At 36.7% G+C, this 25,191-nt stretch overlaps 1 protein-coding gene across 1 annotated transcript in view; it reads right to left on the bottom strand.

Annotated features, from left to right (window-relative positions):
* LOC132158021 (transforming growth factor beta-2 proprotein-like) overlaps positions 1-25,191 on the bottom strand; it is a 37,594-nt gene that overhangs the window by 7,268 nt on the left and 5,135 nt on the right. Inside the window, exons 2-3 of the mRNA XM_059567267.1 lie at positions 6,736-6,899; positions 482-614 (exon numbers count right to left, since the gene is read on the bottom strand). Coding sequence (XP_059423250.1) covers positions 482-614; positions 6,736-6,899 — 297 coding nt within the window. The remainder of the gene's footprint in view (positions 1-481; positions 615-6,735; positions 6,900-25,191) is intronic.

Genomic DNA, 25,191 nt, shown 5'->3' with positions numbered 1-25,191 from the left:
CACACATATATATTACTGAAACAAAAACTTTGTGATTAATCGTTTGACAGCACTAATAATGTTATAAAAAGTTACATGAAATGAAAACGATAAATGTTTAACTAATTTAAAAAGTACTTTATTTCATGCAACAATTTGTAATAATTTTAGTTTACGTTAACTGTGTTTTAATTTAATTTCTATTGAGAATTGCATATGAATAATCTGTACCCACATATTTAACACAGATGCAATCTAGTACATTTTAAAAATAAAATTAAATGTAATATCAAACAATATTTTGTTTCATTAATACTATATTACCTTAAAAATGTAGTTTAAAGATTTTGCACATTCAATTCAGTTAAGCACACTTCTCCATGAGTACAAGATGACTCTTGAGCAATATTTTTGGTCCATTCTGGTCCACTGGAATCCTAAGAGACAGACTAGGACTAAAAGTCATTAGTCTTGCGGTTTGGATTTCCCAGCAGGACTTTACCTCTGTGCAGCAGCCACTCGCTGACGGCCTCCGTCACGTCGAACGATAGCCACTCTCCCTCCGTGCGGGTGCGCACCACCTTGCTGCCAATGTAGCGCTGCGTGGGGGACGTGAGGTCCTTGTGACCTAAGATCTACAGAAACAGGACAGGCATCAGCACGGGTCAAGCACAGGCACCCTGTCCAGCGCCTCAAAGTGGCTCCCTTCCTCCCACTGGAAGCTCCCTGATTGATTAGCCAGGTCTGGGAAATGCTTGGAGGGGCTGCGGTGGCGGACACAGAAGCTGGACAGGGTGCACTGTTATTCCTCTGTTTACGTTGGACAGCACAGCTCTTAATGCGTAAAACACTGCTTCGGCGCTGCAGCGGCTGCAGCGGCTCACCTTCCCCCCATCAGGCCGCGGAGGTGACCGTGGGATGGAGAGGCTCAGACGGAGGCCGACATGGAGATTGTTAATTGTAGGGTTGTTAGGTTGGAGCTACAGGGGTCTGCTGTCGCTTTTGGGCCAGTTTGGAGTCTAGTTACACAACTGCTGATACAGAGAGAAATCTCCACACCTGATTGGTTTAACAGGAGGGATATGAGGGATCTATTCATTTATGACTGATTAAAATACACTTCTCTAAGAAAGAAATTATTACTTTAATTTATCAAGGATGTTTTTATAAGAACTTTATAACGTTACAAAAGATTTCTAAATAAATGGAGTTCTTTTGAACTTTCTATTCATCAAATCATGGTTTCCACAAAAAATATGAGAAATAGCACGACTTCTGAAGGATCATGTGACACTGAAGACTGGAGTATTGATGCTGAAAATACAGCTTTGATCACTGGAATAAATTACATTTTATAATATATTCACATAAAAAACTGTTATTTTGAATTGTAATATTATTTAAATATTTGTAATGTATTATTATTATTTATAGTGTTAACTGTATAATAAATGCTGCATTTGTAAGCAGAAAATACTTTTAAAAGACTTTCTGGCCCCAAACTTTTGAACGGTTGTGTTCATTAAAAAAGCTATTTTTACAATGAATTAGAAACACTTTTATTATTTAAAAACAATTGAGGATATAAGTCAGAAAAATGTCAACCTCATTAAAAGATAAAATTGTTCCTATATAAAAAAAACCCTCATTTATTAGTTAATCATATTCTTGTATTTAATTTAGGAATGAATTATTCCTGATAATTGAAAACAATCAAACATTCTGTAATGCACTTTGTTTTTCATTTCTGAATTAATACTGATATCCTTGATATAATTATGATATAATTCATTTACTATTTATATTATGTCTTAGAATTAATAATAATAAATAACCATAAAAAAACCTCTTTTGTGATGAACGTTTTTAATTTCTGAATCAATATTGATTTTCATCTTTTGAGGATGTAAATAAAAAACGTCAATCTCATTAGAAGCAGTTTTTTTTAAAATATCAAAAAACATTTGAACAACTTTTGTCCACCAAATAAAAGTCATGTGGTCATTCATGATATTTGGGAAAAAAGGTTTGCCCTTTTATTTTGGTCTTGTGGTTTGACAGCTTGAATAAAGTATATGCTATACAGTAAAAATGCATTTCGTATTGTTCTTCCTAATCTTTTAGTTTGAGCTGTTTTTATACACCAAACATCGAACAGACACAGCTTAGTTAATTCCTGAAGTGATCTTTTCCCAGCATGGTGATTAGACTCACTACTTTAGAATCCCTTCTTTAATCAGCCAATGTAACACCTACATTAAATGTGTTATATTTCACTATATTTTCATTACTGAAGTTCACTTTAATTATAACAACTGTATGATCCTGACCAGGATCATTAACATGAGTAATACAAATGGAAGCGGATCAACCTCTCCCTTCCCTGCAAGCTCCTTTTAGACCCTCCCTAAGACATTCAGCATCTCTGTGTTAGTGGGCCAGTGTTTACTGCACCTGTCATGACGGACCTGACACATGAACACAGAGGAGGGGAACGAGGTTAAACGGAGAGGCGGGTGGGAGGCCCTCGAGACCCTCCGAACTCTAAATCACCAAACAGCATTCCACACACACATAAAACCCTGCTGATCGATGGGCCGGAGCCCTACAGCACCCTTAAGATAAATAAACGAACATACGAGGACAGAGGAGGAGGAGAGAGGTTAAAAAGTGCATGTGTGGGTGCTTTCACACCGCGTACACAAGCATGTTTGACGTCACTGTTTGCTTTGTTTGCTTGCTGTGAAAACAGTTTTTGAACTTGAGTGCATATTAGTGAACCACAAGTGAGTACAAGTGGCCTTAGTTACTTTTTTGGTTCTGGGTTACTTTACCAGTTCAATCTGGTATTGCATTTATAGCTCAGAACACTAAACCCCTGTATTGTGTTCCAGAGGATTGAGTTTTTCCTGAAAATACTAGGAAATGTTCATTGTTGGGAAGGTTGCTTTGGAAATGTAACAGGTTACAGAAGTTACTCTATCTAAAATGTGACCCTGGACCACAAAACCAGTCAATCTTTTGACTATTGATGTACACTATGGTTTGTTAGGATAGGAAAATATTTGGCTGAGATACAATGTTGTGAAAATCTGGAATCTGAGCGTGCAAAAAAAATAAATAAAAAATAAAATAAACTAAAAAAAAAAAGAAGAAGAAAATTGCACAATTGAATAAAATATTACTAATCAAAAAAATATGGTTTTGATATATTCTAGAGATGTTCCGATACACTTTTTCTCTTCCCGATAACGATTCCTATAACTGGGCTCAGGGTATCGGCCGATACCGAGTACTGATCCGATACCTGGGTGTGTATCTGTATATACAGCTGTATATAACCCTGTGTAAATTGCTAGAATTATTTTATGGTGTGCTTCAGACTTATCCCTTAATAAAACATGAACAAATACATGGTGAACTACTGTATTTATGACAGTATTTTTATTATCTGACATGAATTTGACAGTAATATTATTTATTTTAAGCAAAAAAAAAAGAACTTAAAATGCAGCCAAAAATCTAACAGGTGAAGGTGTTTTAGTTTTACAATATAACTGTATAAAAAACTGCAACAAATAAGTTTAGGAATATAAAAAATTATATATTAGTCAGATAATCTCTTTACAACAAAACAAGCAACCATCAAGGCATAATTATTATTTTTAACAGAGACGTATTATTATTACCTCATAGTAGAGCCCGACCGATATATCGGCCGGCCGATATTATCGGCCGATATAAGCTAATTGCATTTAAATCGGCATCCGCTTTTTTAACGGCCGATGAAACATGAGAAACAGAGTCTCATGCTTCACTCATGTTATGAGTGTTGCATAGTGTGCCCACCAGAGGGAGCTCTGCAGCTCCAGAGTTAACAACAGCGCCAGAAGTCCACTACAGAAGAAAGCGATCAGCCAAGCCACGGAGATGTAACTTACTGTTTTGAAGGTGAATCTGTCGTTCGTCATGTGAAATTATTGTAGATTTAGTTCATACCCTGTATATAAAAACTGTGTGGTAGTTCTAGCTAACGGTCCTATCATTATCACTTCTAAATATTCTGTAACATCACTTACAGCCGCTAATGCATTGCCATATTAGATTAGCCACAAAGCTAATACCATGTTTATCAGTGGAAGAGCGCAAACGTTAATAGGAGGTCAAACTATAACGTTAGCGTTTAACTTATTCTTATTCTATTGCGGTGTGTTTCCCACATAATGACCGCGTAATTGGGCCTTTCACACAGGACGCGGTATGCACGGCGCTTGCCGCTGGGTTCAGCGTTGCCCTTCAGATACAACGCGATTTGCGCTGCGCTATGGCGTAGGCGGGGTTTTAAAAACGTTTAGCGGGAGCTCTTTCGTAGTCTGTTCCTCCTCCTTTCGGTCAGCAGCAAACATGTATCTGTCCCGTTGTAAGAAGCGAGCGATAGCGCTAGTCCTGCTGATGAGAATTAAGAGAGAAGCAAGGAAGAAGAGGCTACCCTCAGGTCCAGAGAACAATTTGGTGAATTCAGGCTGGTTACGTTACTCTAACGCTAATAGCTTCCTTTTTAGCAGGCCCCTTAAATGCTTGATATTAACTTGTTTGAAGGTGGTTCTTCTCAAAATTGACAGCGGTGTGTTCATGACACTAACGTTAACCATTCAACTTCGAATTGATTCCGTAATCTTCCGGTAATAGTAGGCAAGACGATGTTCTGTGAGAGCAAATATAGTGTAGTTACAGTAACTACAGTAGGTGCGTCAGAAATGATTAAACCAGAGGGGACATGTAAATAAATGTGAGCTGAACAAGCGCTTTTTTTTTTTTTTTACATAATGTTTCAAAGCAGCTTTACGGACATAACAGGAAAATGTTGAAATAATATTGTTAAATATAAGTAGGTAATACCTATTGCTTGACAAATAAAAAATATATATATATTTCTCATTTTTGCCTATGTAGGAGATCCCAGTTTATTATTATTATAATTCTAATGATGACATGAGTAATGATACATGGTGATATTATTAACACACATGCTTATTCTTTCTATGTCTCTCTCTTTCTGCCTACAGATGGCTGAAAAAGGTGAATGCTGTAGCAGCAAAGTGTGGGACTACTTCTGCAAATACTTTAACTTTAGTATTATAATTTATTTACAGTACACACACAGACTGTTAAAACCAGCTTCAACTGGAAGAAAGTAAAAGTGTTAAATGTTTAAAACCAGACTGTTTTTTGATCATTAAAAAATATATACTTTTGATGTGCAATTGTTTAGTCATTGAGACTGTAATCTAAGGCTTTTTTTTAACATAGTCCATTCTGGAAAATGGTTTATACAGCCCACATACATAGAACAGGCAGATATTTTGCTATTGAATGTTGTGTAAGTGCAGTTTATAGGAAATGGGTCTAATATCCAGATTATTTTTAAAATCAAAATATCGGCTTATAAATCGGCTCTTTTCGAGTTAATATCGGCATCGGCCCCCAAAAATCCATATCGGTCGGGCTCTACTACATAGAGACACAACAGTAGCTTAATATATTGTCAATTTACTCACGTTAAACCGAACATTTATTTTGATGGGTTGCCATGAAGATCTTTGAGTGTCTGTGTTTATGATATGACAGTTTTCTCAAATGAAACGTTAAATTCTCATAAAGTGGCAGTTTATGCATTCGTGTCCTCATATAGTGACAAACGGCAGAGACTACAAAACAGCGAGCTCCCGCGCATCTGCACCCGTCACCCACAGAGATGTAGAATTTGCAGGAGTAATATTTAAATAGTATTTTGTAATTTAATATTCACAGACACTAGTATATATTCGGCTACAGTCTGGAGCCCTGCGCTTAGACTAACACGGAAGCGACTGAACGCAGCTGCTGGTACCGAATATACAAGGGAGTCGGTAACTTACTACCGGTACTACAGAGACGCTGGTATCATCACATTTTTTAATTTTCAGCACCGACTTGGTAGTGAAGTGCCAGTACTTGTGGCATCCCCAGTCGCCGTTTTACTGTCTGGTTGGTCCAGTCTGAAATACTGCTAAACAGCAGACATTCTGCCAATGCGTTTTCATTTCTTCTTCGCTGCTCTAAGCAGGGGTTGCTTGTGGCAACACAGCACAACTTCCTGTGTTTGCAATTGCTGCATTCTGAGCAGCAAAGAAGAACCGTGCAGCGGTTAGGCAAAGCTAGCAGTCATATTCTTTTACTGACTCTATGGTCATAACTAGGTCTTGTTTAAGAAAATGGTATCGGATTGGTATATGGGTTCATGTACTCACCAATGCTGATGCCAGAATTTGTTGTGGTATCGGTGATATTTCCGATACTAGTATCGGAATCGGAACAACTCTAATATATTCACTGTAGGATATCGATAATTTATATATCTTAATATCCTAATGATTTTTGGCATAAAAGAAAAATCGATTATTTTGACCCATCCAGTGTATTGTTGGAAATTGCTACATGCGACTTATGACTGCTTTTGTGGTCCAGGGTCACAAATCTAATGCGTATTAACTTTAGTAAAATAATGTAACTTATTAAATTGAATTACTTTTTTATTCTAAATATAAAGTATTTTGGATTCAAATGGAAAACGGTCACAAAAGATCTACAGAGGAACTGAACCAAGTGTGACAACAGATCAAGTTTACATGCAAGTGGTTCATGGAATTGAATTAGTGGATGAAGTCAGATGAAATGCTTTGATGCTGAAGGGCTGATGGAGAGGACAGGACTCACCTGGTAAAGCTCGATGCGCTGCTCAGACACACGGGCCTTTGGGTTCTGCAGCCTGAAGATCCTGAGCTCTGCCTTCACCAGGTTCGAGGCGTTCTTCTCCATGGAGCTCACGTCAAACCTGAGCCTCCTGAAGTACGGGTTGAAATGCGTTGAAGAGATGAAATCTGGAACAAACAGTGCGCAGTGTTACTGACCTGACAACAATATACTTTTCAGTCATCATGTTTAATTCAATGTTTAACTGTTCCCTGTTCTTTGTAATTATTTGTGAGTACATTTCTGAGTAATTCTTTTTTCAGAGTATAAAATTACATGTATAGACCTACTTAAGTGGATCAGAAGATCAAGCTAAAGTTCAGTTAACTGTGTTTAATATGAATTTAAACTAAAATAGATTTAACTGTTAATATCATGCGCATTAACTGAGTGTCCATAACCATTACATTAGATATTTTCTTTAAAGGACATTATTTCCATAATACAGTAAGTTCTCTTTTTAAAAGTATGCTAAAAGTACACTTCTTTGTCTCAAGGGTCTGCATATTTCTCACACAGCTGATGGCACTCAAGGTGTTTAAACTATTTCAGACTTTCACTGTGTAAATCAGAGTCTTCTAGAGGCAGTGATGTCATTTTTATGTGCTCGTCGATGCGTAGTGTGTACACTGAGAGTGTGATGAAACAATAGCGGGACACACCCCAGGGGCTGGTCCGGGCAGTCACGCGAGGGTCAGCTGTGGTACAGAGCCGCTCCATATGGTTCCTGTGTGAACCCAGTAGCCCAGCACTCACACAGTTCTCCAAACCATGTGTGAACGTCATGTGCTTTGACAGGCCCCGTAAACACACACACCGCGAGTGTGCCGAGAACCATGTGTGCTACCGCGAGATGAGAGCGACACTCTGCACAGTAGCTCAACAAATTAACAAAGACAAACAAAGCCACATGCACAACTGTGTAAGTGAGCTCCTGACGGGCCGCCGTGATGCCAGGTGACATACAGCGATACACTCAGTTTGCTCAAAATCAAACTGTTTGTGACTCGTGTTTTTAGCATGAGCTTTCGCATGTACCCCATATATGTTTTTTTTTTTTTTGGCCAAAATATTTTTTAAATGTATGCTAAGATTAAGTTGTAGACCAGTTATTAAATATATTCAATTTCTTTCTTCATATACCTATATATATTTCAAAATGTGTTTTGAGGCAAGAAAATGCAATGCAAATTAAAATGGAATGGCCTAGATTAAAAAAAAAAATTATTTAAATAGATTTATAATTTTAAAATTAAAAACAATGGCCAAAATATTTTGGTACAAAATATATTTCATCAAAAACATTGTATATTTTATATATATATGTATATATAAGTGATGTGAAGTGTTTTTGTTATTCTGAGCAAAAAATAAATATCATATATTATTCCCCGATTTACAGAAGAGGCTCATTAAAATGTCATTCAGTGTAACAATCATTTCAGGCATATTTACAACAAAAATATATTTATGACATATTAAAAGACTAATTACTTTCACCCAAAATACTAATTAGTTGTAAATTTTAAATTTTAAAATTAAAAATCTAGGTTTTGCCCAAACCTTAAAAGTAAACATTTCAGTTATATTTAATGTGCTTTCTATGGACATAAAAAATCACTTTTGTAAATGTCTTTTGATGCAGACATCTTAATGTCTTTGACCCATATATATATATATATATATATATATATATATATATATATATATCTGTGTGTGTGTGTGTGTGTGTGTGTGTGTGTGTATGTGTGTGTGTCTGTGTGTGTGTGTGTGTGTGTGTGTGTGTGTGTGTGTGTGTGTGTGTGTGTGTGTGTGTGTGTGTGTGTGAGAAAGAGACAGTGTATGAGGCCTGAAGCTATAAGCGGGGCCCGAGCATTGCACAGAACTCAGGGATTACACAGGCTCAACGGTTTGTTTAATAAGCCTACGCAAGCAGGACGTCCGTCCACATGAGACGGACAGAAGAAAATATTGGGCAGCTGCCGTGACTGTAAGAACAATCAGGGCTTTGAAGGAAAACTGTGTATTTTCACTTCAAGAGAAGTAACTTTATTACAGGGCTTTCTGGAGTATTTTATTCTGAATGGTCATTCGCAGTATTTTGTCATCAGATATTTCTGTAATTGTATAATTGATCATTACGCCAAGCAAAGTCTGTCATATCACTCTGCAGTGTTTTTTTAGAATCGATATCTAATGCATAAGTAATAGTTTACCAAGTGAATGTAAAAGTATGTGAATGATCTTGCTCAGCTTGCCACAAAGCAGCTATGTTAGAGTTGGTTTTTCTGGGCACCGCTCAATAGTTTGAGGTGCTGGTTGTATGGGTGTTGGGAAGGTTATTTTGGAAATGTAATAGCTTGTTACAGGTCACAAGTTACACTATCTACAATGTAATAAGTAGTCAAACTATTTCAGTTACTTTATTAAAGTTACGTAACTCATTACATTTGATTACTTTTCTACATTTCTAATGTTTTAACTGCTAATCATTTTCAAACATGTAAAGCAGGCCGGGTTAACCTTACTGTACACAACACTGATTACTGTCACTTACAAAACCCTTCATCACTTGAATTATGATTATTATAATTTAATTTTAAAGCACAGCCACCACAAACTAAGACTTACTTTGAGATCAAAGGAGAAAAACTGATTTAAAAGCATAACAAGAAACAGTTTTATACTGTTTTTGAAATCAGCTCTTTGTATAGCTATGTGCTCAAGATCTCAAGCACCAGAAGTCTATCAATCTTTGTAAGGGGTTTCTTCTGTTGACCATCTGAACAGAAGAGACAAGTCCAGCGCTCTTCTCTGAAGCTTCCTCCCTCCAGCAGCAGAAAAAAGGCACACTTACAATAAGGCAGCGTAAGGCTTGGTGTTTACATCTCGACTGCATGAAAGGCTCTGCTGTGCTGCTACTACACTGGACGCTTTGAGCAGGGTTCACTGAAACCACACTCCACCGAGTTCACACACGTATAATGCTACTTCTAATCTGTCTACAACACAAGCTTGCTGTCACCCTCAGTCCGCTGGGGAATATGGGCTGAGTCAGGAAGCAAACCGCTGATTTACACAGATTCAGTAGCAGAGAGTCTGTAACCACTGATTTATACCAACGTGACATAAAAATGATTAGTCGCATGTGGAGCAGCTGTGGTCTGAACAAACTCATCAGAACCACATTGACGTACACAGAGAGACTGTTTCGTAATTACACAGAAAAAAATAATAATAATAGAATCTGTAAAGACTTCCAAAAGTGATACGTACTGATTATTTCACATAAACAGAGCAGAATAAATAGATCTGCTCATGAATACATGGTTTAATTTTTCCAAAGGGGCTCCAACGTCAAATTAAAAAATGAGAGGTTAATGACCTTGTGATCGTTCGCAAACTCTGTGATTAGTTCTTTCTCAAAAGTCAGCCAACTAATCAGATTACAGGAAGTGCTTTTACAATTTTGGGTTCACACCCTTTGGCCTAAATGTAAGATTTATGTATTTGAATTGCATGTAAAATGACCATCCGTTTGGATTACACAGTTTTAACATAAAAGCAAAATTTAACATAAAAGCAAATTTTATTCTACTGTTTGATTTTATTTAAATAATCATATTTTCAAAATGCATTTAACCAAATTGTATGACTTTCTGTGAAGCCTAATGCATTATATGGGTATCCTTAATGCATTCCAATGCATGCATAATGATTTCCAAACAACTTTATAGTATGTTCTAGCATCTGACCAACAATCAGAACAACTTTATAATTATGCATGAATTATAATGCATTATTAATGCAGGCTTCCCAAACTAATTTATTTTTGATCATTGTGAAAACAAAATTCTTCAGTTTGAACACCGTTCAAATACGGCTAGCTGAAACAATCAAGATTCAGTCACAATAATGAAAGCAATACTGAGATTAAAGCTCACTGGATTTATTGTGTATTTAAACACATTCAGGTTATTAGTATATTACAGAAATCTGACCTGTTTTATGTATGTATGATTGACAAATATGCACCAGGTTAAGTTTATTAGCCTGTTTATGTTAAAACTCAATACATTTTTATGCAATTCAAATACATTAATCTTAAATTTAGGCCGGCGTTTTTGTTTGTTTTTTTGAGCAGAGCTTGTGTGATTATTTGTGTAAAATTAGCACGTATGACCTGACTTTACAGGCACTTTAATAGGCTCTCAACTGGGTGTGTTTTCTTTTTGATCACACAATGAAAATATCTCACAAGGACTTATTATTCCCATCTAAGGAATTTTACAAGCTTACATAAGCTCTCTGAGAGCACCTTATTACCAAGTGCACACAAAATGATGTAATATAAAATAATGTAACCGTTTTTCAATAAAAAGAGATAAAATAGTCAGATGTGCTGCTGAAACTGAACTGGTTGAACCCGATACGAAGCGCTCACAAAGAGCACTAGCCCTGATGAATGATTCACATCTCGCACACACACACACACACATTTCATACACACTAATAATAACAAAGAGCCTTTTTTATGCTCCCATAAATCACTCGTCAGGTTTGCCATTGCAAACACTTATCTTAAACTCAGGAAGTCTTCGTGAGTGAGGACTTGTGATGTGCGCCAAAAAATATGCACAGCGGCTTGATCTCACAAGAGCTTCCTTCCTGAGAGGAAAGACACTACGGAGCTGCACTGTGGACTCCACCAGTTGTTTAGTTAGCGAAAAACACTTATCTGATACTTTCGCACATATTTCCTTCATATAAACCTCAACTGAACCTCTATATGCACATCTGTGAAGACATGACATCATGTTTGTTTAAAGCAGTGAAACCGAGAGCTCTGCCGGTGTATAAGCAGTTTACCCTACACAGAATATAAGGCATCTTGAAGGCATTAGGCAGTTAAATAGACACGGATCCCGGTTACTGATCTGTGCCCCTGAACGCTCACTGATCAAACACCTGCGCCAGGAAATGCCTCCCAGTGTCCTCTGCTCCACCACTGACCCCAGTCCTACTTCCTGTGTGCTGGATTTCCTCCAGGATTTAATGAACAGATATATTAGCGAGCTTGTCTGCTCGATGACACGGCTGTCCGTCCTTCAGTCCCGAAATAACTCCTGTTGCTGACCGGACCGTCCCTCTCTCTCTCCCTGGCTGGAAAATGCTGTCAGATGTCGGAGTTAGCATTTGAATCCAATTACACAAACACATGAGCGTACACTTTCACCTTTTCACTATCTACATTACAGTGAAACGCCCAACTCATCATCCACTACAGATGTTCCAGGTCCTGTGTCATGGGCCTCATCAGTGGCTAGAAATCTTCATCAGTGACCCGTGAAGAGTCAAATCAAAATATGTATGTACGTTAAAGGAACAGTTCACCCAAACATTTTCTGAAAATGTACTCACCCTTTAGGCTGTCCAAGATGTATTCTGGAACAGATTTGGAGAAATACATAACTTGCTCATCAATGGATGCTCTGCAGTGAATGGGTGCCGTCAGAATGAGAGTCCAAACAACTGATAAAAACATCGCAATAAACCACACCACTCCAGTGCATCATCTTGTAAAGCCAAAGAATAATAACGCTTCCTTCAGTGAAAAGTCACATCAAAAGAGAAAGTATTATTATGGATTGAGCAACATTTTGAAGTTAAAATGTCTTAATGATGGATTTATTTCTTATAAACACACAGCTTTTGGCTTCACAAGATGTGAACTGATGGACTGGAGTGCTGTGATTATTGTGATGTTTTTATCAGCTGTTTGGACTCTCATTCTGACGGCACCCATTCACTGCTGAGCATCCATTGATGAGCAAGTGATGGAATGATACATTTCTCCAAATCTGTTCACATGAAGAAACAAACTCACCTAAGTCTTGGATAGCCTGAGGGTGAGTACATTTTAAGCAAATTTTAATTTTGAACTCTTTACATTTTATAGTGTAGTCACCATATTGCCATTTCTAACTTTGATACAATTCACTGAAAAATGCTGATATCCATTTTGAGGACATGAACAAAAACTGCCACAATATTAAAGGCAAGTAAAAATAAATAAATGTATTTTTTTTTTTTTCTAGCAGATGAATGATAAATAATTGCCAGCCAATCAGAATCCATCCTGCTTGACCATTTAAAGCAGCAGACACAAAACTGCAGTGCACACTTATAACAAACAAAGTGTTATTGTGCATTGGTGTAGACGCTAATGTAGTCATCATTACATCACATCTTGGTGTGAAAGTGCATAGGGCATACATTTGAATAGTATCTTTTATATATATTTATACATATATGGTATTTTCCACAGGCAAAAACAGCATTAGAGCAAGACAATATTATTCTTTTTTGAGAGAACTGTTTCTTTAAACAAAAAAAGTGCTTTTCAACACAATCTTTTTTAGCCTTAAATATTACAATACACAGAGACACAACTTATGTTTAACACAGAATAACTGTTTATATTATTTTCAAAGGAATACATTTTAGTTACCGTGGAGACCTATGGCATGGCATGTGGCTTCAATAAAACTATGACATTAAGGGGCTTATTTATGGGGATATATTAGTTTTCTCAGTTTTTACAAGCAGTGAATTATGAGGAAAATATTCAAACGTTTGTTCACATTCACAAGACTTGATCCTGATTTATGAGTCCGAGAAATTGCCGGATGCAACCTCCGAGTCACTTTTACCATTCGAAAATGGAAACTGAGACCAAATACTGGTAGCACTGTGCTGAAACTCCGGGAAGGCGAGCGGAGGGAAAGTATTTGACCTACTTTAGAGCATTTCTCACTTCTGTAAGACATGCTCTCGGAGTCCCCCAGTCCCTCGGCGGGACTCTCCTGCGCTCGTCCTGTCCTGGGAGGGTCAGAGAGAGGAGCGAGGAGAACACACCACTGTAGGCTCCTGCTCAGAAGTATTTACATAAGAACCAACTTAACTACATATTCAGTAGCATGACAGTAGTTAAGTTGTTTTCAAGACATTGTTGCCTTTCCAATAATGAGCTACTTTTTCCACTCAGTTGAGCACAGCTTGTCAGAATGCTACATCATTGTTTTTGTTATATTACTTACTTACAGCACTTACTGCGGTAAACAATCAAACACACTCTGAAAATGCCTTCTCTCGGTCTTAAATTAATAATGATCTATTGTAGTGAATCGGCTCATTCAGATGATTCGTTACAATGAAATTGAAAAAAAAAAGAAAATATGTACTAGTATTCATAATTTGGGGTCAGTAGGTTTTTTTTTTTTTTTTTTGTAAAATATTAACACTTTTATTGAGCAAGGATGCTTTAAAATTGTTAAAATGTCTTTGACATACATATAGCAATAAGCAATTTTCTGTGTTTTTATTCTTTTCCGTCAATCACCTGTTTTAGGGCTGTTAACCTCTCTAAGCTTAGAGGCACAATGTAGTGATATTAAATTGAGACAAAACTCCTGTTAAGTGTTTGGGTAGAAGAGAAAGTGAAGAAAAAAAAACTGGATGAACTAGAGAATCTTTGGCTGCAGAGGACGAAAGAAGTGGGAGCTGCCTTTTAGAAATAAAAACGAAAAAAAGCCAAGACATTTTGAATGGTTACCTGCATTCCTCAAATAATAAAAAAAAGACTTCAGTTACCTATTCATGCATTGTTAAATACATTGTTCTGTTCCTGTCTGCTGTTGTACGTAAAGGACATTTGGAAAGTCGCACCTGTTAGTAAACACTGTTTTTCCGATCTCAAACACTGAGTGTGTGGAAGCAGCCAAAGTAGCTTCCAAAAAAACCGCCGCAGAGAGTCGAGACCTTGAGAGGCCGAACGGAAGCAGATTAAGCAGCGAGGGCAGAGGAGTGGGAGTGAGACGGGAAGGGAATGCTGGGAAAGAAATGAAAGACTGGGAGGGAGAAAAGTGAGAGGACGGGGACAGAGAGAAGACTGAGAGGGAAAACAGAGAGATGGAAGAGTTCTTCCCTCCGCTCTGACGCTCACCTGCCAATAACAAATTGAAAACAACTCTGTTCATAATCCCTGGGAACTAAAAATACCCCACACTTCTGAAGGCCCTTCCATGAAGGTCGCTTAGTCTCTGCAGGACTCGTTCTGAGCCAGCGGCCAACACCACACACACACACAAGAATAATGACAGACAGAGACCTGGAAGGATTTCCATTTAAATATGAATTTGCAATGAATTTCTAAAGAAAATGTGAGAGGTGCTTGCCATGCAGACATTGTTGCTACAACACTAGGGTGCTGATGCTGTTTCTTAATGGCCAAAATAAATCCACTTTAGTTTTTATGTGTATGACTTACAGGCGTCTCTTAATTTACATCTGGATGTAATGGATGTTTTCCACATGGTTTCTTAAGCAAAATTTAAATTAATAGCACACCTCTCCTCATCAAGCCACATGGTTTTAGCGATTATGCAGTATCTATAGCACAAATGGTGATGGATGATATTTAATACTAGGGTTAAATCCTTAACCCCGTAAAGCCTGATATTAAAAAATAAATAAATAAAAAATTGTCAGAAAAATCTATTGTTTTAAATGCATTTTAAAAAACACAGTTAATCGAACATGTTTTTTTATGAGTATCATATTTGATGCATCAGGCTTAGAGTCCCAAACTGAGCAAAATAAGTAATTTGGTGCAGATGCTTATATTTGCTCAAAAATTAAGATTAAAATTTTGATGCTTGTAATGTAAATCAGTAAGCTCTTTGAAACAGAATGGCAAATACCTACATAAAATGATATAAATATTATCACAATATCTTAGTAAGATGATATTTAAATGCTTAGTTTGATGATCAAAACATATAATGCAATACAATGATGACTGAGAGATGAACAAACAAACGTTCCTCTCATATCTAAGAGTCACTGATTAAAAAAAATACAAATAAATTACATCTGGTGAATCCAGTCCATTTTGAAATATTACCAACAAAGTTACTCTTATATTTACTTTTTAAAAATCAGTAAAGGTTTGACAGCAAAAAGATGTGAATCATGAGCTGAAAGTTGACATTTGTGCAATTGGACTGAAATAACGTTTACTTTGCTAATAAATGATGAACTATTAATCAGATAACAGAGGGCAAGCAGTAGATTGTGTGCAACAGATTTAACAACAAAGTTTGATCATGTTGATCATTAAGAGGTCTTATAATTGTGTATCAGATATGATACAGTAGGTTTTAAAGGGTTAACTCAAAAATGAGTAATAGTAACAGCAATGCTGGCCTTAGCAAACACCAGTAATAAGCTGAGGTTGTCTCTTTCAGCCTTCCATGTCAATGAAATTGTTTTGTAACCAGCCAGGACCACCATGAAATTTCACTGGTCAAAAATCCTGCTCCACATTTGTGCATGGTAAAATGTCAGATATGATTATGTGGCACCAGGCAGTACTTCACATTCAGTGAAAGTTAGTATGCATGGAAATGCTCTAGTTTCTAAACTCTCAGAGCAATCTCGATCTTCCCTTCTTGCATCTTTGGAGGCCCTGGACACGTAGATGGGCTCCAGATTTCATTCCCACACTGCGCTGTGCTCGTGTTAGAGTATTGTATTACATGAGACCTGCTCTCTGCCTGTAAACAGTATAAAAGCGCTGGAAGAGCAGTTGTTATTCTTTCACAATCCCACTCTCTCTCATCCTTTACTCAAACTTTTTCTGTCTCACTCCCTTTCACTCTTTTCCTGTTACGCAATGCAGTTTGGCTGTCGCTAACTCCCAATGAGAAGCAGAAAGAGGGTCCAGGTCTTGCGTAAGTACCAAGTCCCCGCTTTTCAACCATAACCCCACTCGAGAATCTCACCGAGAGAACTCTCTCAAGGCAGCTATGAGGAAACCCAGGGTTTTGCCATCAGGATGTTTCTGTATAAACACAAAGGCGGTAAATCTGCACTCGGTCTACTCCTAATGTTCGGATCCGACTCGCTACGTTTTTCCCCAAGCTTTCATAATATCAACAACTCGCACTCGCATCTGAGGGAACTCATAGAAATGTGCAAAAAGAGCAGATGTTTATAAATGAATAGTTGGTGGATAATCTTGTACAGGTAAAGTTCTGACTAAACGGCAAATGTCTGATCCAAGTCGCAATACTATACTATACTATAATACTATAATAAATAAAAACAATTGCTGTGTAAAAAATAACAAAAATAAGAAAAAGAAAAGTCTGGAGTCAGATTTCAAATAATAATACTTTTTTCAGCAAAGGTGCATTCAATTGATCAAAAGTGACAATGTTGTAAAAGATCTTGAAAAATCCTGAAAAATCACATCACATAAAAAAAAAATGAAGCAGCACAACTGCTTGAGCAGTAAATCATCATATTAGAATGAGAAGATCATGTGACACTGAAGACTGGAGTAATGATGCTGAAAATTCTATTTTACATCATATATATTTTACATTGTAATAATATTTCACAATTGCACTGCATTTTTAATCAATTAAATGCAGCCTTTGTGAGTAAAAGAGACTTCTTTCAAAATCATTCCATATTAGGGATGCGCGATACCACATATTTTGTTTTCGATACGATACCAATACTTTTAATGGCCATTATCATCTATATCAATATGATACTTCTAAACTGAACTTTTAGATTATGAAATGTATTTAATTATTATAAGTACAATAGGTAATATAACCTTCTTAACTCTATATTTATGGAAGCACATTGGTAGCGATATTCAATTTGCAATGTAATATGCACAATGACAATGCAATATGTAAAATGGCAATGCATTTCTGTATTTACATTTACATTTTCCAATACATTTGTGCAATGTTTGGTGCAAAATGAAAATGAAAATTAAATTACATAATTTTCATTTGGCATTTCATACACCAGTTTTAATATGTAAAATTAATACTAATTTTAACGCTTTATAAGTTGCAAAATGAAAATGAAAATGTATTACAGTAATGATTAGATATGTATAACATGTTCAAGCAAAAACTGTGGCAAAATGATAATTTAAACACTCACAGTCAAGACACTTACGATTGCATTTTCATTCAGTGTCCCGCAATGAATGTAGCAAAATTCAATGTGCACATAGAAAATGCATTCTGAGCCGATCACGTGTCCGCCCCCTCGCGCCATGTCAATCACTGCGTGAACAAGGCGGGGCTTGCAGAAGGTCTGAGACTCAAATCTCAAGAAGAGGATTCAAGTGAGAGAACATGGACAAGACCGGTGGTCCGTGTACGTTTTGATCATTTCGGTTTATGGCTTCAATATTTCATTCGCACTTGTGGGCGGCGCTGAAGGTCTCCTTTCATCTGATTGGTCGAATCGCTCAACCTTCAGCTCGGTCTTTTCATTCTTTCAGGCAGAATAAGAGTCAGTGCGAGTGAAGCACTGTAATGTCTGAAACTACACTCACTGTTAATTAGAATAATATTTGAATCAGATGATGTTGGCCACATAATTCGTGCTGCTGCGACTTGCAAGAGACCCCGTTAAATTATTTCTAGGTTATAGTATTGTATAAATATTGTCCCACTGATAAATACAGTGCAAATAGTTCTGTCTCCTTGGATAACAGTGAAGTGGAAATAAATATAGTTAAATTTATGAAATAAAATTAAATAGGATTTTTTGGGAAGGTAAGTCTGGCCAGTTATACAGCAACACGAGTCAGACGAGTCTGAAGATCTGAGCTGAATTTGGTGAAACATTAAAGTTCTAGTCTGTGTCAATTACTCTCATAATAAATAATAATAATAATGTTACCCGTATTTTTCGGTATAAGTTGCATCAGTCCAAAAATACGTCATGACGAGGAAAAAAACATATATAAGTCGCATTTATTCAGAACCAAGAGAAAACATTACCGTCTACAGCCGCGAGAGGGTGCTCTGGGGTAGGCTACAGGAGCACTGAGCAGCATAGAGCTAATTTTACTATTTTTATTTAAAGGAGTCATAACGTCGTATTACCTTGGATACCTACTGCTGTATTATAGTCTTTCAGGCCCTTCTAAAAAAGAAAAGTGGAAAAAAAATAAGCACAGAGCTCCTCAGACCCTTATTTCTGAAGGCATTATTGTCTCGCGAGATCTGATGCGATATTTTGGCTGTCGTGGACGGTCATTATAATAATGCAAATGAGGGGCGCGTTGATTGGTTGCAGGAAGGGGGGGGGTTGACAACGCAGGTAACGCTTTAGCATATCATTACAAACTGACATCATGGCGCAAGTTGTGAATGAACGCGACCGGCTTCCCGGCCAGTGTATAAGTATGAGGCGCCGTTTAGGGCTTAAATCAAACTTCATTCACGCACATATATGAAACACGCTTGCATATATACTAAGTACTAGTCACACATACATGTATATGAACTATCCACGCACATAAAGTTATTCATATGAGTCGTGAGCACAGCACACACACACAAATATAAGACGTGAGCACACACACAAACTAGACGGCGCCTCATAAGCGTTAGGCAATAAATAAACAATAACCGAATTCATGATGATCTCAGTCATTTGTTTTGTGCAAAGTACTTTAGCAGCCATTCCCCATACCTCGAAGCTAATACTCCCGCCAGAGTTGTGCCTGGACGCATTCATTGAACGATAGTGTGTCTGACTCCCTTGTTCGATCATTTTTCCGAGTCATTTCGTTCATTTAAGGGGCTTTAAATGTTACTATTAACTGGCAAATTCCCCGAACACATCAACCCACGCAATCTTGATCATATTCTGAATTAAGAAATCATTATATCATTAAATCATTGACGTCAAGACGAGGAAGAAATCAAAATCTCGTATTTGAGTGCGCGTGCACGTGGGCTATTTTACAAACCCTGAGGTAAACAAACGCTTCACTTTTAAATATCGGCTTCCCGGCCAGTGTATAATCGTTAGGCAATCATAACATACATTGATTCTCGTGGAAAAGTGAAAATTATGGGTCATGACTCCTTTAAGAAATGTAACAATATTAATTTTTACAATTACTTATTAATGTCACACACCCATACCTGGTGCCTTATGACTTAAAAGATGAGAGTGGTAAATGTTACAGACATGGAACTGTTCAGTCTATTATTGATTTTTATTTCCTCTTCACTTTTTTCCAAAGAGACAGAACTATTTTTTATCAGTGGGACAATATTTATACAATACTATAACCTAGAAATAATTTAACGGGGTCTCTTGCAAGTCGCAGCAGCACGAATTATGTGCCCAGCTACATCTGATGCAAATATTATGCTAATTAACAGTGAGCGGTGCGTCTTATTCTGCCTGAAAGAATGAAAAGACCGAGTTGAAGGTTGAGCGATTCGACCAATCAGATGAAAGCAGCGTTTCAGCCCCGCCCACAAGTGCGAATGAAATATTGAAGCCGAAATGATCAAAACGTACACGGACCAACGGTCTTGTCCATGTTCTCTCACTTGAATCCTCTTCTTGAGATTTGAGTCTCTGACCTTCTGCAAGCCCCGCCTTGTTCACGCAGTGATTGACATGGCGCGAGGGGGCGGAGACGTGATCGGCTCGGAATGCATTTTCAATGTGCGCATTGAATTTTGCTACATTCATTGCGGGACACTGAATGAAAATGCAATCGTAAGTGTCTTGACTGTGAGTGTTAATGCATTTAAGAAAAATAGCATTTAAATGATCATTTTGCCACAGTTTTTGCTTGAACATGTTATACATATCTAATCATTTCTGTAATACATTTTCATTTTAATTTTGCAACTTATAAAGCGTTAAAATTAGTTTTCATTTTACATATTAAAACTGGTGTATGAAATAGCAAATGAAAATTATGTAATTTAATTTTCATTTTGCACCATAAATTGCACAAATGTATTGGAAAATGAAAATGTAAATACATTGTCATTTTACATATTGCATTGTCATTTTGCATATTACATTTCAAATTGAATATCGCTACCCATGTGCTTCCATATATATTTGAAATGCATTTTAAAATTCAATATGCCTTAATTGCAACTAATTAGGTTATATTTTTGTTTACACATGGTTAAAATATGTTTACTGTGGTGGTAACCAAGGAAATCTACAAATACTATAGTTAAACTATGTTCACTTTACCATGGTTCACTGTCATAAGAGACTGCCAGTAATAGGGTATTGCGTGCATAAAATGCAACCTTTTTATTCGGAGAGTGTATGATTTATATTAGCAATACAGAATAGAACATGAGCAATACCAAAAACATAAATGCTTTCTTATTATAGGCTACTCTTGGGAAACGCAGCTTTTTTTAATTGCACTCTCAGAAGTGAGTGAACACTCTCTGTAATTGATTGATTCTGCCTTGCAATATTTGCATCTGTTCAGATGAGCAGGAAAATCCCTTCCACACAATTATTTGCTAACATAGGTTATTCGTCCAATTTAAGGCATATTGTAGGCATTATTTTTTGTTTAATAAACAAAATCACTGAATTAGTTAGTAATATTAGTATCGATATTTTTATTTGAGTATCGATACTTTTGATACTCGCATCATTATCCATATATCGATACTTCAGGATCGATTCGCCCATCCCTATTCCATATATGTTTGAAATTATGGGTCAGGAAACTCTGATTAGAAAGATAAGAAAACAGAGCGATCCAAAAGAATATGAAGCGATTAATTTACTGACATTGAATATACATCTACTTAAGGAAGCACCTCAGAAAAAAAAAAAAAAAAAAACATTAACTCAACCTGTTGCCTTGTTTACAAAGAACTAAAACAAACTTTTACTCTTTGAAGTTGCATAAACTCAGCCAATTAGATTAGAGCTTGCCAGAACGAGAATGTGCATTCAAGTATAAAAGCTAAAAGGTACATCTTTGTATCGTATTTACCCCAAAAGGGTACATATTTGTACCTTAAAGATACATATTAGTATCTAAATTGTACATTGTAGTAGCTTTTGAAAGGGTACCAACCCAGTGGCAGATTTTGTACCTTTTTGTTTTTTTTCTTCTGACTGTAGTTTTCTCCCCACAGGCTGTTCAAGATCAAGCTCCATTTGTCTCCATCTTTACCACTGGATAAAGGTCGGAGGTTCGAGCGCCCGCCCTGGGCCCAAATGCTCTGGTTGTTTTAGGGATGGCCTGCAGGCCTGTGTTTATTTACAGAGGGAGAGGCGCTGGGAGATCACTAAACATAATCCGTCATGCACACGCACACACCTCTTCTGGATCATACACAAACGCCGACACACTTCTTACACCCATGCACTCCAAACACACTCGAGAACAACTTCAACTTTCTAAACAAGCATTGCTGTAGGACACACAGAATAACAACTGGTTCAGAAAGTGTTTTTGTTTTGAAGAAAGCTTTCTTTTCTAAAATACTGTTAGTAACACTAGATCTTTTGATTGTTGAGCTACTCTTTTTCTCATCTATCTATGATTCATTCGGTATCGACTTGTGAGTGTATATTTATACAGCAAGACAGATATTCTATGGAATATTTTGTTGTTTAGGTAAAATTAGCACAGCTCCATTTGTCATACGTAACAAATTAGTTCATGCACCCTGTAATTTTCTCAGAGATAAAAGAGCAACTTCTGTCGACAACTGTGTTAAAAGGCACAAATTATTTTGCTCTTAAACTAACAAAACGGCTGACCTCAGACGAGCAGAAATAGCAACAAAAGCAATACTGTTGAAGTGCCTTTAAATTTAGGGTGTTTGCAAACCTTTTGATGACTGTGTGTTTTCTTAGAAACAAAACCTCACTGTCACAGAGTTTCTGGTAACACTTCATAATAACTTCATCCACGTACATTACAGCATTATATGGTTCTTAACAAATCATTCCTTAATTAAGATTCTGATGAAGTAATGATAACCTGATTCATGCATTTACACAAACATTCCTTCACTTAATTGTACAAAAATGACTGATATGTTAAGCATAATTCTTGTTAATGATATATTAGTGAAAATTACACAGAGATTTTACCTACAACGTCTGGCACTGACTGCAGTTCTTCCTCATTTTGAGTAACATTTAAGTTTATGTTAGTAATGTACAGGAGACAACTCAGTGAACTATGGATCCTGCTATACATTCACTGAATTCACCCATAAAGAGATTAAATAAACACATAATAATACACAAACACTATAGGAACTTATGTAATGATTAATGTTCGATAATAAATCATATAAAGCAGCCTATATGGAAACTATACTGCACTGAAACAAGCTGTTAGAGATCAGAAAAAGCTAAATACTACAAACCAGAGTAGTGATCAAGCCTGCAAAGCCTGCAAAGCTCAATATAGTGAATTCATTTTATGACTAATTAAAGCAACTGTATACTAAATAACAGACAGCATGAAGGATGTTCAAGCCAAGATGTTGTTTCTGTGCATCTTAAATCTCTTACAGTGCAATCATGAGTCGAATGGAGGAGACAACGCCATGAACTTTAAAAGTCGTGTCCAGCTGTTTTTGCTCAATGACTCATTGTCTTTTTTTTTTTTTTAACAGGTTAGGTGTGTTAGTGGCAAAAAATACAGTGCTGATATCCAGTCCAAACAGAGAGCATACTTCAGCAAGCACTCAAAGCGCATATATACTAAGTCATATGCTCTTGAACAGCATAAACCACACAAAGTCATAAAACGACTGCAACATAAACCATTTCCTAGAGCCTGGACCCAGTGCACAGAGACAGCCTTGTGTTCCTGTGCGTTCAGTCACAAGGGAGCTCTGTGCTGGGCTCCAAGAGACCTGCATTCACAAACAGACCGGTGGGGCCACGGTATGTTAGCATTTATGCATGCATGGACATTTAATACCACAGCGAAAACATAAGGACCTGTTGAGATGTATAGGACATTAGGTTTAATGGAGGTTCCTCCAGGATGGACGGTATTTGAACGAGCTGGTTTGTTTCTTAAATAACGGGGCAGAATAATCTATATATCAAGAGAGCGGCTGTAAATAACGGGTGCTGTGTGTGTGTTTACTGCTGGAAATGTCACTGTGTGAATGATGTATGAGCAACATTATAGTTAATAATAAAGCCGTAAAGTTGAAACTGAATGCAATTTGGTGCAGCTCATAAAAATAAAGATTCAAGTCAGAACCTGAAAACATTTTAGAGCCTGGTTTCAACAGAGAAGCTTTTTACACTTTCCACTACTTTTCATTCGGTTGACATTAGTAAGATTTTATTTGTTTATTTACTTGCTGTTTTCAACATTGATAACAATCAGTAATTTTCTAATTATTACAGTTTAATATAGCTGTTTTTTGTGTTTTAAAATGTAATTGATGGCTGTGATGCAGCTCTGTATTTTCAGCATCATTCCTCCAGTCTTCAGTGTCACATGATCTTCAGAAATCAGAATAATTTGATGAAGAAACATTTCTAAGCATTACTGCTTTTAGTGTATTTTTAATCAGATAAATGCATCCTTGGTGAGTAGAAGAGACTTCTTTTAAAAATCTTACTTGCGCCAAATTTTGAATGCTTAAGCAACTTAAAGTATTTTTTCAAACAGCCAACTGAACCAAAAGATTTCCACTGTCCTTTAAAATTTCATACGACATAGAAAATAAAACACTGACTGAATAGTTCCAGAGTTACGCATTTGAAATAGAACAAGTTCTGACTTTTGGTTTTGACTTTAATGGCTTTGACAGCTTCATATTTTCCCATTCGAAACTATATTTCTGATGACTTTCCAACTAATGTGCTCTTTTCTGATTGTTTTTCTTTTCATTACTAAACTCTGATTCTAATTCAGCAAACCTCCCAAGTGCCTTCTTTCAAAGATCATTACGCCTGCAGTCCAAAAGATTTCAGAATGTGCAGAAGTGTCAATGTGCAGATTAGCAAATTAAATCTGTTAAAAACAAAGGCTCCAAAAGGTGGTTTTCACTCTGAAGAACCATTTCAGGTTTCCAAAAGAACCTCTCAGTGAACAGTTCTTAAACAAATCATTTTTGTCTTATTGTGAGGAACAACTGAATAATCTAAAGTATCTTTTTCATCTACGCTCTTTGAAATTAAGGTTCCAAAATTAGGTTTCCAAATCTATGCCAAAGAAGAACAATTTTCAATCATTAAAATACCGTTCGTGCAACTGAACGTTTCCAGGGAGATTAAAGATTCTAGATTACAATAAAGAAGAACCTTTATTTAATTTTTTTTAAGAGTGTGCAAGCAACAATCACCTCAATCAATCTGTTCCATGGATGTTCAAAGTTCCTCAAGGAACAATAGATTCCTATAAAGAATCTTAATTTTTAAGAGTGTAGCATTCCATTCTGGTGCTTTAAAGACACCCAAACCGGAAGAAACCATAATGCATCAGCAATGCAACAACTTTTTCGGCTCATCGATCAGAAGAGAGTTCTCCGCTGA

Source organism: Carassius carassius, chromosome 15 (genome assembly GCF_963082965.1).
Source record: "Carassius carassius chromosome 15, fCarCar2.1, whole genome shotgun sequence".
Classification (NCBI taxonomy): Eukaryota; Metazoa; Chordata; class Actinopteri; order Cypriniformes; family Cyprinidae; genus Carassius; species Carassius carassius.
The sequence above is the reverse complement of the archived record's forward strand: the minus strand, read 5'-3'. Positions and strand labels throughout refer to the sequence as shown.